We start from the raw sequence: 15005 nt of genomic DNA on the forward strand, positions 1-15005 counted from the left end.
TGTGCACAATTCCAGAGAATGCCACTTACACAGACCCCAGTATGACCAGCACCTACTGAAGCTACACGGTGCTGCAGCTGTGTGTGTGTGGTGTGCGTGTGTGCATGTGTGTATGTGTGCATGCATACATGTGTGTGAGCGTGTGTGAGTGTGTGTGTGTGTGTGTGTGTGTGTGTACACATGCATGTGTGTGTATGAGTGTGTGTGCACTTGGTAGTTTCCTAGGTCCCTAGCTCCGCTCTTTTTGCATTTTCCCTCTGTTTCCTCCAATCCTGTGGTCCACCAACTTCCCCCAATACCCCTCATTTTATTAGAGATCTTAGGGCCCCTGGACCAATATGGGGGTGCTTTTATCTAGTGGGCAGTGCCCAGGAACCAAGCTATTCACATATGCACACGGCCAGCATTGTAATATGGCCCAACAGCTCAGCAAGTCAGTTCCCACAGTCACTCCTTCTCTGAAACCTTTGTTTTTTTAGACACTACCACCTGGGCTAAGAGCATCTTTTCCACATAGCAAGCAAAGCCAGACCCATGTTCTAACCCTATGTCCTTCTCAAGCCTGCTCCCTCCTGACTGTCCGCAACCTCAGGGCTCTTTGCCTTCTGGCCAGGCAGGAGTTGGGGGAGGGGTCCGGGGGAGACTCCCAGAGAAAGAACTGAAACACAAAGCACAAAGGTTAGGGAGGTGGGGGATACACAGCTGCCCCTTCCTGCTTCCAGCACTGCCCTTTCACCTTACCTTCTGCCCCTGCCACCCCCCACCCCCTCCCCAGTGTGATGGCAAGGGTTCCTCTTTGTTCATCTGCTCGGTAAGTCAGCAGCACAGGGGGGGTCTTTGAAACCAAGTACTCTGCTATCTGGCGTTCCTTTCCAGAGAGTTCCACCACCAGAGCTGAGCAGAGTTCCAGCTTTGTGGCCAGAACGATCCTGAGCTTCTGAGCTTCCCCAAGTGCCTTAAGACTTATCACAGATAATGGCACTGGCTCGAGCCTTAGTTTTAGCATTATACACAGATTGATGTTTCCCGCGGTTTTAGGGGTGGGGGAGGTGCAGTCCCACCTCTCAGGCACAAAAGACAACATCCAGGGGAAGGTAGAAGCCCTTTCAAAGCAAGGCCACCGTTCCAAATGTCTGGCCCTCCAGAAAATGCACTGGCCTCTGTGGTAGAGGGGTCTGTAAGCCATTAAAGGCGACAGGAGGTGATCTTGACAGAACTGTGTCTTTGTGGTGAGGCCGCTTTTGCAAACTGCTCCAGTTTCCACCGTGGTCATGTGGAACTGAGTGGAAGTCGGCACGGCTTGAGGCTGGACCTTTTGGTTCCCGTGTGTGATAGAGCTGGCCGAGTCTGCACTGGTGTGGGACCCTTTTCCACTGTAGAGTTTACCAGAGAGCAGACCAGGGTGTGTGGAGGAGTGAGTGTCTGCCTGGGGGAAAGGACAGGCTTCTCTAGAGTCAGCTCTGCCAGTGGGCAGCACGCCTGGCCATGCTTGAAGCATGGGTTTTTGGTTTTTTGTTTTTTGTACTTGATACTTGCACCCTGTGTACAGTGGCGTCTTCAGGTACTCTGTAGTTTAGCTTGTCATTGGCACACAGGGCTTCCATGTGCAAAGCCATGATCTGAGCACTTGACAAAATTAACTCACTTGAACCCCATCCTAACCTATGAGATAGATCCCAATGCTACTGCGTCTAGTGAATTAATCAGCTATTCCCTTTACAAGAGCGTAAAGCAATAGAAAAGCCACCCGATGCTGAGCCCCCAAGGTCTTGTTCTATAGGAGGCTTTAGATCTGGGCATAACTCTTCTGCTGGTCCTCTTGAAAGAGGAGGGCTGTCCCTGAACCATCCTTTCCTTCCTTCTCAACCCCACCTCGTCCTGGGTTGCATCCAGATACAAGGCGCCCCAGCGCACTGGGGTCAGCTAATTGACTGGACTCTGTCTTCTTCCCATGACTGACCACTCCCTTGACCTCAAGTGGCCCCAAGTGTGCTACAGCAGCACTGAAGACTAGGGGAGCAGACCAAGACACCGTAGGATGGCAGGCCCTTGACCCCTGACACAGTCCCACTGGAGGAATCCTAGGGGCCAGGCTCACAGGCAGGACGTTGGCATCACTTGCTGAGCACTGACAGGGGACTTTGTAAGAGGGACAACTCACACCGAAGGCCAAATTGACAGTAAATTTGCTGTAAGGGAAACCCCCACTCCAGCCACTCACCACAGCTCAACTGGCTGTTACTACTGTCTTCCAGTTTTTATGTGAACTCTCTGAATTTGTAATTGTTGGTCATGCTCACACAGGCACAGCAGTTTCTGGGACAAACTAATCCTAAGGAATCCTCACTGCGTGTCTCCGCCCCGCCCCGCCCCCCCCCCGTGCAGCTCACAAAGCAAGGCAGTTTTCAGGAGCAGCCCTTAGAATGCTAGCTGCTAGTGAGAGCTGGTGGTGCTGCTGGTGGTGTGTGTGTGTGTCTGTGTGTGTGCACACACACACTAGTATGCATGTTTCTGTGTTGAGTCTGGGTGAGTGGAGCCATTGGACTTTCCCATTGTGAGTGGAGTGGAACTGCCTGATAGGGCCAGTATTTTCTTAGTGGGCGAGGGTGTATCCTGAGGACTCTAGGTCAGTGAAAGACGCTATAGTAAATTCTTCATAACAATACACAGCCCGTCCACTCAAGGCAGCTTGGGTCACAGCAATAACCACTCCGCATTCGTCCCAACCACTAACCCTGAGCCTAATAATCTCTCTCCGTATTTCTAGTTTGAGGGAAAATAGACCCAGCCCCTCCCAGTGGATTGTAGGGTGGTACCTCTGAGCCAGGCTAGTCCCAGGACCCTCCTTCCTACCTCTGTCCTCTGCCCTGCCTTGGTCTCTTTTTCTGGGGCAGGGTGGTGCTGTCCATTCAGGCAGGGGTGGGGGGGCCCCGGGCCACTTGCAGGGGGCGGGGGCGGATAGCGGGAGCTGTGTCCCTGGTAATGGGCGCTTGAGGAAGGAACCACACTTGGAGAAGGGGTGGTTCCCATTGGAGGTTGGGGTGCTCTATTGGGGCTGGGGACACAGGTTGATGTATTCACTGCTGTCCCTGAGTTGATGTGGCAACTGGGGGCGAGTGCAAGTCTAGACATCTAAGGGTAGTCCCTGCTGTACCCCAATCTCCACTTAAATATGGGACACTTCTAACCGGAGAGGCAGGAGCCATGCCCACCCCATCGTGTCTGACATTTAAGGCATCCTTCTCCCTAAGGGAGAGGCCCCAGGCTGAGGACCAGCTCCCTCAGATAACCCCCAACAGACTCGGTGGACTTCCCAGCCTGGGAGGCCCCTGAGCCCACCCTAGAAGTGAGGAAGGAACGGGGAAACCTTCCTTCGCCCTCTCCTTTCCCTGGGTTTTCCTGTCACTCCACCACTTTCCCTTGAATCCTATACAGGCTGTAGGTTGGGGGAGGGGGGCGGGATGACCACCCACGCACAAGCTCGCGCACACTTCGCAGCCTCGCGCACAGTTCATCTGCTCTCCAGACAGCAAACTTAGCAGCCCCGACGGACCCGGAACGCGCCTGAGACCCTGTGGCAGGTTTCTAACTATAAGAGACCTCTGTTGCCCACTCCAGCTCTGTCCCCGCCCCGGGGCCTGCCCTCCCCCCGCCCCGCCCCCCTTGCAGCCGTCACACCACGAATGTATGTTCGGTCTTTTCAACCAGCTGCTACTTGGCGGGTCCCTGATACCGCCGGCCTCGGAGTTTCCGCCCCGCCCGCCCGTCCCTGCGCCCGTCCTGGTTGGGACCCCAGCCTAGGTCCCCATCCCGCCAAACTGCCTGCTGCTAAAGTTCTTTTGGGTTAGCGCTCCCCCGCCGCCCGCCTTCGCGCTCAATTTTGTTTTTCCCTTCTGCCGGCTCGCGGCCTCTGGGTCCCTGCCCTGGAGGCAAGGTAGGGACGAGCGGGGAACTCATCCCTGAGTGCTTCTAGGGTTAGGGTGCAGACCAGGGATGTGGGCGGGGGGGGGGGGTGTTGATGTGGGAGGAGCTGGCTCCAATAGCCGATCCCCCCTGCCCCGATTCCGGTTACCTCACCGCCCATAGGGCTGCCCCCACCCTTGGCCTTGCAGTTGGATGCCAAAGAGCCCAGAGTTGAGGGGGGAGACAAACTTTGAGCCTAGGTCTCTCAGAGCCACCCAACCCTTTTGCCCATCCAGTCCACTTCCCTTGTTTCATCCCAACCGCCACTAAGGGCCCTGGGGGGCTCCCCAAACATGCCCCCACTTCCAACTCTTCCCCCACCCCCATCCCCGAAAATAAAACTCAGGGACCAACACCTGCTTCCTTTGCACTTGCTCCGTCGACCCCTCCCCCAGGTAGAGGGGCTTCCGTGGGGGAAAGGGCGGGTTGACAGTATTGACGCAGAGAGGGGCTGGCCTTTGCCCCCTGAAAGGCGGGCCTGGTGGTGTGGGGAAACTCAGCCCCAGGACCTAATTGAACCGCCTCCCTACCGAAACTCCTTGTCCCCCTCCCGGGGATGGGGTGAAGCGAGGGAGGGGAGGGTGGTTGGCATGAAGACCCTCCTGGAGGTCTCCAGTCCCAGCTGGTTTATTCCTGAGCGCCCCCACCCCCCGCCACCTCATCTCAAGTCTTTTCCTCGACCCCTTTTTGTATTGCAATAATACTGTATTATACGCTTGCACTATTCCCGTTCCTGGCCAGCTTAAGCATGCACGAGAAACTCAAAACCACACACACACGAAGATGGGACGCTTTTTCTTTTTTCTTTTCTTTTTCCCGCCCCCAATTTTCTTCCTCTTTTTCTCTCAAGGCTGCGTCCTCCTTAGTGTATATATAGTGGGCGTCAGGGGCCCCGGACCCGGGTAGAAAAGCATGCACTGAGCCCCCCACCCCCACCCCAGACTGCGAGTACTGTACAAATCCAACACTTGAAACCGACACGCACACGCGCGGCGCCGCCACGGGGGTGGGACACGGACACGCACCCACACGCACACGGCCGTGCACGGGCGGGGGTGGGGGCCCCCGCCGTCAGGCGTCGCTGTGCGAGGGATCTTGTGCCTTTTAAAGTCCCTGTATGTTCATGCAGACAATCCGGAGAGCTTGTGTACTACCAAATCCTGATTAAAGACGCCTTCCAGGAACCGTTGCCTTGGCCTGCTTTCTTTCACTGTCTCCCCACTCCTCACCCCGCCCCCCGCCCCGGTCCCCAAGGACATCAGCTCCGGGGCTGGGCGAGGGGGGGGGGGCAAGGGCTGGAGCTGGGGCTGCTGATTGAGGGTCGCGTCGGCTGGACCGATTATCCTCCCCCTGCCGGCTGTTTCCTTTCTCGGAGCGGGGTGGGAAGGTGATCAATGAACTCCTGTCTCCGGGATCCAATTCCAGTTGCCAAATGTACAGAGAGGAATGCCTGAGGAGGTAGGGGGTTAGGCTCGTTGACCAAGTGTACTGGAGGTGGGAAACTAGAGTGGCAGAGCTCTGTGGGGAGCTTGCCCGCGTCCTGTCCTTACTCCTCTACTGTCTGAGGGAGGAGGTGGCCGGCGAAGGGACAGTGCCCAAGCCGATTGGCTCTGGTTGTGGAAGCCAGAGAGACTCTTCTTTTGTGTCATGCCTTGCTTTTGTCCCTCACTCTGGCTGGGCAGAAGGCAGGAGTTACTACTATTCTGGTGCCTCAGGAACCGACTAGGGCAGGTTCTGGCTAGTTTCTCCAGGTACTGAAGAGGAAGCCACCTTTTCCCTTGGGGCCAAAAGCAAGAGAGAGGTAAAGGGCCAGACAGCCACGGATGGCCTGTCCTTTCCTCTCAGGCCTGGTGTGGCTGCGGGGCTGGGGGGCCAGGGCGGAGGAGCAGGTCATCCAAGGTGTTCAGCTTTCTGGAGCAGAAGAAGGGATGTAGGACATTAGGCGGGCCAGTGTGGAGGAGTGCCAGCTAACCCTTTGCTTTTGTCACTGGGGCCTTCCCATGTCCCCATACCCTTGGGACTTTGAGCTGGAGTGCAGTTCCAGGTACTAGGCTTGGCCAAAGTCCAGGCAAGAGAGTCACTTCGTGCACCCGGTGTGGGCAGTTGGGACGAGGTGAGTGAGAGGTCTTGAGCAACATTGGCACAAGTTCTTCCTGGGCTAGTGAGAGACCAGTTCAAGGAGTAGCAGGGCAAAACCAAGGTCTGGTGCTGAGGAAGTTGATCCTAGAGGAAGCAGGAGCCTGGGGCTTTGATCGGAGGATGGCCTCAGCTTGAATGGCCTTGCCCTCTGGTCATGAAGCAGCCTAGAATCACCTCCTGCCGAGCTTCTGAATCAACAAGGAGGTGGGGGTTTTGTCTGGTTGCTTTTGATAGGAGCCACTCTGTAGACCAGGCAGGCCTTTCACTCACAGAGACTCCTGGCCTCTGCCTCCTGAGTCTCCCAGCCCTGCTGGGACTAGAGCAAGCAGGGAGCTTCAGATCTGAGGGACTTCTCAGCCTCATCTTCCCTTGCAGAATGGAGGGTAGGAACTGGCGCTGGTCTTTCCTAAAGCGTTTGGATGAGCCTAACAAGGCAAGCCTGGGGGCCTAAAACAAACAAGTGAGGCTGATAAAAGTCGCTGCCCTGGAGAGAGGTGTGGTCTCCTCTTGGCCAGCTACCCTTTGCTAGCACCCAACACAGATGGCATGGGGGCTGGTCATCTGGTCCATTCTGCTGGGTATCCTGGACCAAAAATACAGAGTATCCTGGAGGCACCATCAGACTGCGAATGAAGATTAAGAGGGCAAATAGCTCAGTGAGTATCCCTGAGAGGCAGGGAGAGGAAGGAAACTCTTCCCTAGCAAATAGTAGCTGGGGTGGGGAGTACTCAAACAGACTGCCCAGCATACCCCGGCCCACCAGGTTGCTGTGGGTGGCGCTGATCCACTTAGCAGAGCTCCGAGATGTGCAGACCCCCCCAGGCCCCCCCAAATGCAGAGGCTCCTCCTCTGTTCCGTAAGGGAGACAGGAGGTACTAGCAAATTCTAAGTCTTGGTTGCCCTTGTCAACACATTTCCCAATCTGGGCCAATGCTTGCTCAGCATTTCTTGTAGTATCATAGGTCGGCTTGGTTCTCAGTTCTGCTTCTTCCCAGGCTCCTAGAGAAAAGGGCCTCAGATGGAAAAGGGGGGAGGCTTTGTTTGTGTTTACCCAGCTGGCTGGAGGGGCAGGTCTCATCCTCTGAATGGGATTCTGTGCAGAAAGGCCCAGGACTTGGCCAGGTATAGGGAGAAAAGGTGATTCTGACGGAAATGTTCAAGACTTGGAAAATGAGATAGAAAAGTGCTGAGGTAGGCCCAGGGGCATCTGCTGCTGAGCAGGCATGTCTGGTGCAGGGGGCAAAGGCATGAGAAAAGCTCCCTAGTGTCTTCCTGTGCTTGGTTGTCAGTGCATTCGCCCAGCCCATGACCCCCATCACCACTTAAAGAGGCCTTTGCCACTAAGCCAGCTGTTTTCTGTAGCTGTCCACTGGCTGGGCACTCCAGTGGTGGCCCAGCACAGTCAGTACCTTAATGTTTACTGAAGTTGAGAATGAAAAAATAGCGTGGAAAAAAAAAAGAAAAACAGTTACTAGGGACTTCGGCAGGGATGGAAAGTGGACAAAGTTCTAAGGAAGCTTCTAGACCATCAGAAGTTCCCCATACGGGACCAAGGCGTATGTGTTTGTATGACAGTGTGCACATGAATGTGGAGGCCAGGGGTCAGTGTCGGGCATCTTCCTCTACCACTCTTCACCTCATTTTTCAAATTAAAAGAGAAAACCCACCAATTTATTTATTTTGAGTATGAGTATTTGTTTGAACATATGTACGTATATTACATGTGTGCCTGAGGCCCACGGAGGTCAGCAGAGGGCATCGAATCCCCTAGAACTGGAGTTATAGATGGCTGTGAACCACTACATGGGTGCTACGACCCACACCTCGGTCCCCTGCAAGAGCAGCAAGTGCTTTTCACTGCTGAGCCATCTCTCCACACCCTCCACCTTATCTTTTGAGGCAAGGTCTCTCTCTGAATCTAGAGGTCATCGGTTGGTCAGGCTGGCTGGCCATCAAGCCAGGGAAATGTCCCCGTCTCCACCCTAGCTATGTGCCGGTACTCAGCGTGCTGGATTGCTGTTTGGGGGCTAGAGAGCTGAACTTAGGCCCCCCTGTTTGTTCATTGCCACTGAACCATCTCCCCACTGCCTCTACCACCGCCGCCCTTTCCGAGACATTATATTGCCCTGGCTGCCTTGAATTCACCCCGTAGGCCAGGTTGACCGCAGACTCAGCAATCTTCCTGCCTCAGCCTCCTCACTGTCAGGGTTACAGGCCTGAACCACCATGGCTGCTCTAGGCTGCTCTACTTGCCGTTACTTGTGCTGCTCCACTGAGTCTCTCAGACAGTGGGTTATGAGGAGGAAGGTGGCTGTTGAAGCGAGGAGGTCACCAGTTTGACAGATGCTCAGCCTGGGAGATCCCTGTGTCATTTTCCACCAGCCTCAGAGCCTATGTGCACAAAAGCTGCCGGCTGGGCATCTCGTTTGCCTGCGCCAAAAGGCATGGTATCCAGGCTCCACTGAGGCTGGAGGGGGCAGTGATCTCCAAACCAATGAGCAGAGCCAGGGAGAGGAAGCAAATGTCTTTGAGCTATCTGCAGGCCTGTTGCTTGTGTGACATCCTTCTATGCTTAGGACCTCTGTGGAGTGTGCATTAGGCCAAGTTCTTTTCCTCCTGTAGACATCTCTTGCTCCACTCAAATAAATGCATGTCTGCCTTATTTAATACCTGACCCACAGATTTTTAATGTGTAACATAGTAGCAACCAGGACATTGTGTGTGTGTGTGTGTGTGTGTGTGTGTGTGTGTGTGTGTGTGTAAACTGGAGATCAACCTGAGCCATCATTCCTGAACAGCAAGTTCACTCTGGTTATATTGTTTTGGGACAGGGTTTTTCGCTGTGTAGCTTTGCCTGTCCTGAAACTCACTCTGTAGACCAGGCCGGCCTCGAACTCACAGAGATCCGCCTGCCTCTGCCTCCTGAGTGCTGCAATTAAAGGTGTGCGCCACCAAACCTGGCTCCACTTTGTTTTTGTTTTTATTTTTGCGCTTTGGGTCTGGGGCTTGTAGCTTAGGCTAGGCTGGCAGACCAGTTAGCTTCAGATACCCACCCGTCCCCCCCCGTCCCCACCCTCCCCATCACAGGGATTACAAGTGCACACCACGCACCTGGCTCAAATTAGGCGACAAACACTTTGCCAACTGAACAGTGCCCCTAGTCCCTGATCTCTAAAAAAATAAAATATAATATATTATATAATTTCTCCCTTCCTTTCCTCCTGTCAATTTCTCTGCATCCCTCTTCACTTTCTTAGAGTAATGCCCTAGTTTCTTTGATCATTATTGTTACACACACACGCACACGCGCGCACACGCACGCACACACACACGTAAATACAACCTGCTGAGTTCATTTAGCATTACCTCTATGTATATGATTTTGGGGAGTGGCTGCTTTGTCCTAGACAGGCAATTAGGGGGCTAATACCTGGGAAAGACTTTCAGTGATCCTTAGTTGTCTCTAGTTCTTTGTTTAGGGGTGTATCCCCATTACCCCCTCTTTTTTGGGGGGTTGTTTGTTTTGTTTTTTGAGACAGGGTTTCTTTGTGTAGCCTTGGCTGTCCTGGACTTGTTTTGTAGACCAAACTGACCTTGAACTCACAGAGATCCACCTGCCTCTGCCTCCTGAGTACTGGGATTAAAGGTGTGCGCCACTACACCCAGCTGATCCCCTCTCTTTTTAAAAACACAGTTGCATATAGCCCAGGCTAGCCTCAAATTCACTCTGTAGCCAAGGCATCTTTATAACTCTGCATCCCAAGAGCTAGGGTTACAAAACCCTGTCAGCACAGGTGACTAAGGACCTCTTGAATAAATGAATGAGCAACAACAAAAGATTCCTCCAGGGACTTCATGAGAGAGAGAGAGAGAGAGGAGAGAGGGAGAGAATGGGAGAGGGGGGCGGGAGAGAGGGAAAGAAGGAGAGAGAGAGAAAGGGAGAGAGAGACAGAGACATATAAACAACACATAGACGGATAGTGAGCAGGCAGAAAGGAAAGCTGGTGAAGTTGGCGTGTTTGGTGAACAGGAAGGCTTTGCAGGAGAGATGCTGAAAGGCAGCATGGATTTGTCCTGTGAGTAGAGGGGCAGGAGGACCCTAGGGTGTGACGCACAGCACACACAGGCAGGTGGCTAGAGCACGTAGTGGGGCAGGGCTGAGGGTGGGAGGGAGAAGATGGGAGGTAGGGTGGGGGTGCCAAGCCAAGAAGGGGGTGGGGTACGGGGAGGGGTGGATCTGAGTTTCAGGCCGTTCAGTCTGGCAGCTGTAAGGAGGGTGGCTGGCAGTGCTGGACCCAGACGACAGGCTGATGGGATGTGTGGAATACTAGGCTGGCAGAACAAAGTCCACAGAAGCCCCAGGGAGCAGACACTGAGATGGTCACCCAGGGCCGCGGTGCTGGAGGTCACAGAATTATTTCCCCTTTCGGGCTTCTGGTCTGGGTGGACTGTGCCTTGTTGGCTCAGGAAGACAGAGACCCAGTGTGTTCAAAAAGTCTAAGAAAGTGGTGAACCCTGAGCACCACTGTGCCCCCTGCTGTGGCACATGGTCACATCAAACCGACAGGCCTGACGTCGTGTTGTTGAGGACGTCTGTAGGGTGCGTTGGGACACCGACAGAGAAAGGACCACTACCTGTAGGAGACAGTTCTGCCAAGGAGGGCAGGCCTTTCTAGTCAGAAAGAGGGCAGCAGAGGGGATGTAGCAGGAGGCTCACGGCAGGAAGAGGTTCAGCCATGACAGGATTGCCAAGGGCTCCACACACAGCTTCAAAGAGGAAAACTTAACTGAGTTCGTCAGAGAGAGAGGACTATAAAGTTCTCACTGACAGGCCAGGTGAAGGACCGCAGGGAAGAAGGTTGGCGCTCCCGTGACCCAGCTTGCCCTCTAGTGTGAGGGGACATCCCTAACAGGGTCTTTGTGGTCCTGGGCAGCAGCTACAGAAGACCTGCAGCTGGCTCATGAGGTTAAAGCAGGCTGGCCATTTGTGGACATATCCCATCTCAGAAGGGGACTCAGCTCCCCGTGCCGGGTCACCTATGCAAGAGAGGGTTTCTCAGATGCTGCCGCTTTTTCATTATTTCCGGCTACCAGTCACACTGTCAAGTTGGCCCTGTCTGGTGAGGGGGAAAGGGCAGAGAGGCCACAGAGCACAGGACACGGGGACACAGCAGTTGTTTACTGGCAGATGTCCCTGAGGAGGTGGGGCATCCCCTAGCTTAGGGTGCAAGTGAGGCCTCCTGGGGCCCAGGAGGTGGGTGACCTCAGCGGGTCCCTGTGTGTGCCCCTTACAGGTGTTCTCTGTGGCGCCCCCGTTTGAGGTGAATGGCCTCCCACGAGCTGTGCCTCTGGGCTTGCCCTACCAGGATTTCAAGAGAGACCTTTCTGACTACCGAGAACGGGCCCGGCTGCTCAACAGGGTCCGGAGGGTGGGCTTCTCGCATGTGCTGCTCACCACCCCACAGGTCCCACTGGCTCCCTTTCAGCCTCAGGCCAATGGGAAGGAGGGTGAAGAGGAGGAGGAGGAAGAAGAAGAGGAAGAAGAGGAGGAAGAGGAGGAGGAAGAGGAAGAGGAGGAGGAGGAAGTTGAGGAGGAGGAGGAAGCAGGGGCCCTTGGGGAGGTGCTGGGGCCTCGCAGTGGCTCTAGCAGTGAGGGGACTCAGAGGAGCACTGAGCAGAGCCAGGAGGGCGCCCCGTCCACACTGCTGGCTGATGATCAGAAGGAGGCCAGGGGCCGGGCCTCCATGGCTGATGGGGACCTAGAGCCCGAGGAGGGCTCCAAAACGCTGGTGCTCATCTCCCCTGGTGACATGAAGAAGTCGCCAGTCACTGCCGAACTGGCCCCTGACCCTGATCTGGGCACCTTGGCTGCACTCACCCCTCAGCATGAGCGGCCCCAGCCTACTGGGAGCCAGCTGGATGTCTCAGAGCCTGGCACCCTGTCCTCCATCCTCAAGTCTGAACCCAAGCCCTCAGGACCTGGACCAGGGCTTGGGGTTGGACTGGTGACCCCTGGGGCTGGGGTCATAGCAGTCACCTCCTCGCCCTTCACCAAAGTCGAGAGGACCTTTGTTCACATTGCAGAGAAATCCCACCTCAATGTCATGTCTTCCGGAGGACAGGCCTCCAGGCCAGAGGAATTGAGCACTGGGGGCGAGCTGGGCCTGGAGATGCTCTCTGAGCAGGGCATGGCGGAGGAGGGGGCCCCAGTGCCTCTGGAGAATGGCATGGTTTTGTCAGGGCTGGATGGGACTGAAACAGAAAGTGCCCTGTCTGGCCCTCCAGGGGAAACACCCTCAGAAGTGGTCACAGACTTCTTGCCCAATGGCCCAGCCGTTGCTGGTGGGCCAGCCTCAGCATCCCCACTGGAGCCTGTCACCAAGAAAGCGACCGCCATCTCTCCTAGCCGCCATGCTATGCTAGGTTCTCGCCCCAGGAGCCGTATTCCTGTCTTGTTGTCTGAAGAGGATACAGGTTCAGAGCCTTCGGGCTCACTGTCAGCCAAAGAGCGATGGAGCAAGAGGGCGAGGCCACAGCAGGACCTGGCACGGCTGGTGATGGAGAAGAGACAGGGTCGTCTGTTGCTGCGGCTGGCCTCCGGAGCCTCATCTTCCTCCAGCGAGGAGCATCGCCGTGCCTCTGAGACATTCTCAGGCACAGGCTCTGAGGAAGACACACCTGCCTCAGAGCCCACAGCAGCCCTGCCTAGGAAGGCTGGGCGGGCAGTAACCACCCGGAGCCGAATTCCCCGTCCTATCAGTGTGTCTACATCTGCAGAAGGCCAGCAGCTTCCTGGCAGACCCCATGGTGCGGCCTCATCGTCTGACTCGGCCATCACCAGCAGGTGAGAAACCCTTGCCAGCACAGTGACCACAGAGGACTTCCAGGGTCCAACGTTAGGGGCTATGATACCCTCAGATGGCTCTCTGGTCTACCATCTCCCAGCTAGGCACTGTGTCACTTTGACTCAAGTGTCAGCTCTATCACTGGGCTCAAGAAAACAGAAATAGCATGATTAGAGAGGATTTGGTGAGGTGGGCCAGGGGAGGCTGCAGGAGACCAGCGGGGCCCACACACAGCCCCTAGGAGACATTTGAAACCAAAGGGTGTAAAGCCTTGAGCATCCTGGAACTGGCAAGAAGTAATTTTTTGTATTGGTGTTAACATGAGTCCATTCTAAACTAAAAGGCAAAACCCATGGGAATGTTAAAGATGACACATGCCCTTATGGAAAACCTGTAGCAGGTTCCTCGGGCCCTAGCCCCAAAGGCCCCACCGTGCAGGATGGGACACCCGGCCTCTGTCTCCACATCTGTGCTTGGCCTCTTCCATTTCACCCAGCTCTGAGAATACAGATCTCTAAGGCTCAATGCTCAAATGTCTGAAAATGCCCCCCCCTCTTCACCCCACCCCTCACCCCTGTCCTTTTCTCTTGCCCTCTGCCCCTCCACAGGCTCCAGCTGCAGAAGCCCTCAGGGTCAGCCACTGCCGCTGACCTCCGTCCCAAACAGTCTTTGAGCCGGGGTCCTGGCCCAGGTCGCGCCCAAGTCTCCAGGCCTACAGCGCCCCGCAGTCCCGGCCTCACCGCCTCCACCGCCCGGCACCACAACGGGTCCTCGCGGAGCCAGTCCCTGTCCCGCAAAGAGAGCTCCTCCCCCTCGCATCAAGCCCGGCCCGGGGTCTCCCAACCTCGGGGGGTCCTCCAAGCTAAATCTCAACCCGAGGCCTCCCCGGGGACCTCCAAGAAAGGACCCAGAGGGAAACAACTGCAGACTCAGCGCGCAGCAGCCAAAGGCCGGGCGGCGGTTTCAGAGGGCCGCCCTGGGACCAGATAATGACGCCCGCCCATGGCACCCCCTACCCTCACCCTGGTCCCCACCCGCAGCCGGCCACACTGGAACAGCTTCCAGCACAGCCTTACGCGCCCGAGCCACCGCGGCCTCAGCTTCCCGCCTGCACCCACCAGGACGCACGTGAGCACATGTGCCCAGCAGCAGCCCAGCCCGCGCACTGACCCAGGAGGGTGCGTGGCTCGGTTTCTCTCTCTGCGTCCTCCCTTCCTCCTGCCGCCCCTCTGCAGGGACGGGCTCACAGCAGCTCCTTTGCCCCGGGAAGGCTCAGCCACTTACCGCCACCGAAGACTCCGATTCTGGAGCCCGTCCCCTTCACCCACCAGGCCTTGGCTGATCTCTAGCCCTCTACCCCCGCCCCCGCCCCGCCCAAGGGGCTTACACCTGCTTACACCTCAGCGGCCCACCTTGTCCTCATCCCTATCAGCCCTCCAAACCTACCCAACAGGAGAAACAGCCTCAAATTCCAGAAGTGTTCAGGCTCTGGCCTGCTCAGTCTCCTAGGAGCCATGGTGGCTATAGAAGGCTGAGATCCGGGAAGTGGGACCCAGGGGTCATTGGTCTATTTAGACTTAAGGGGACACCTCTGGCCTTGCTAAAGTCAGCTCTTTGGGGCACGGGGCATGGGATTCTCTGCTCTCTTGTGTCTCTGGGGAAGAGAAATCCATTTCCTGAATGAGTTGGGCCTCTGGAAGGGAGCAGCTGCCTTCCTGGGCAAGCGGTTCCCAGAGGGAGCTTGGAATGGGGCTTTAAAAAGGCTACTCACTTCTCTGGTCCTCTGGCCTAGTACTCAGGACCCCTTACCATCAGGAATTCCTTCTTGCTAGCTAACCTCAATCCTGCATACTGCAGCTTCAGCCAGCTCTCCTCTCTGGAGTTCCTCGCAGGGAGAGAGTAGCTGGTTATCACCTTCTATGTGTTGGCCATTAGGGGTTCAGGGACTCTGACGAGGCCCTCCTCACTCTTCCTGCCGTCTCTGCTGTGGGAATGGCCTGGCCCCGGCACCATCCCCCTAAGTGGGCAGAGGGAGCAGGACGAAACAGCTGGCTCCTG

The 15005-nt window shown here is 55.9% G+C and overlaps 1 protein-coding gene across 1 annotated transcript in view; it reads left to right on the forward strand.

Annotated features, from left to right (window-relative positions):
- The window catches only part of Ttbk1 (tau tubulin kinase 1), a 41711-nt gene extending 27399 nt beyond the window's left edge, over nucleotides 1-14312 (forward strand). Inside the window, exons 14-15 of the mRNA XM_051152880.1 lie at nucleotides 11397-12946; nucleotides 13556-14312. Of these exons, the coding sequence (XP_051008837.1) occupies nucleotides 11397-12946; nucleotides 13556-13937 (1932 nt within the window). The 3' untranslated portion in view covers nucleotides 13938-14312. The remainder of the gene's footprint in view (nucleotides 1-11396; nucleotides 12947-13555) is intronic.
- Nucleotides 14313-15005: the final 693 nt, after the last annotated feature.

Source organism: Acomys russatus, chromosome 11 (assembly GCF_903995435.1).
Source record: "Acomys russatus chromosome 11, mAcoRus1.1, whole genome shotgun sequence".
In the NCBI taxonomy this organism is placed as follows: Eukaryota; Metazoa; Chordata; class Mammalia; order Rodentia; family Muridae; genus Acomys; species Acomys russatus.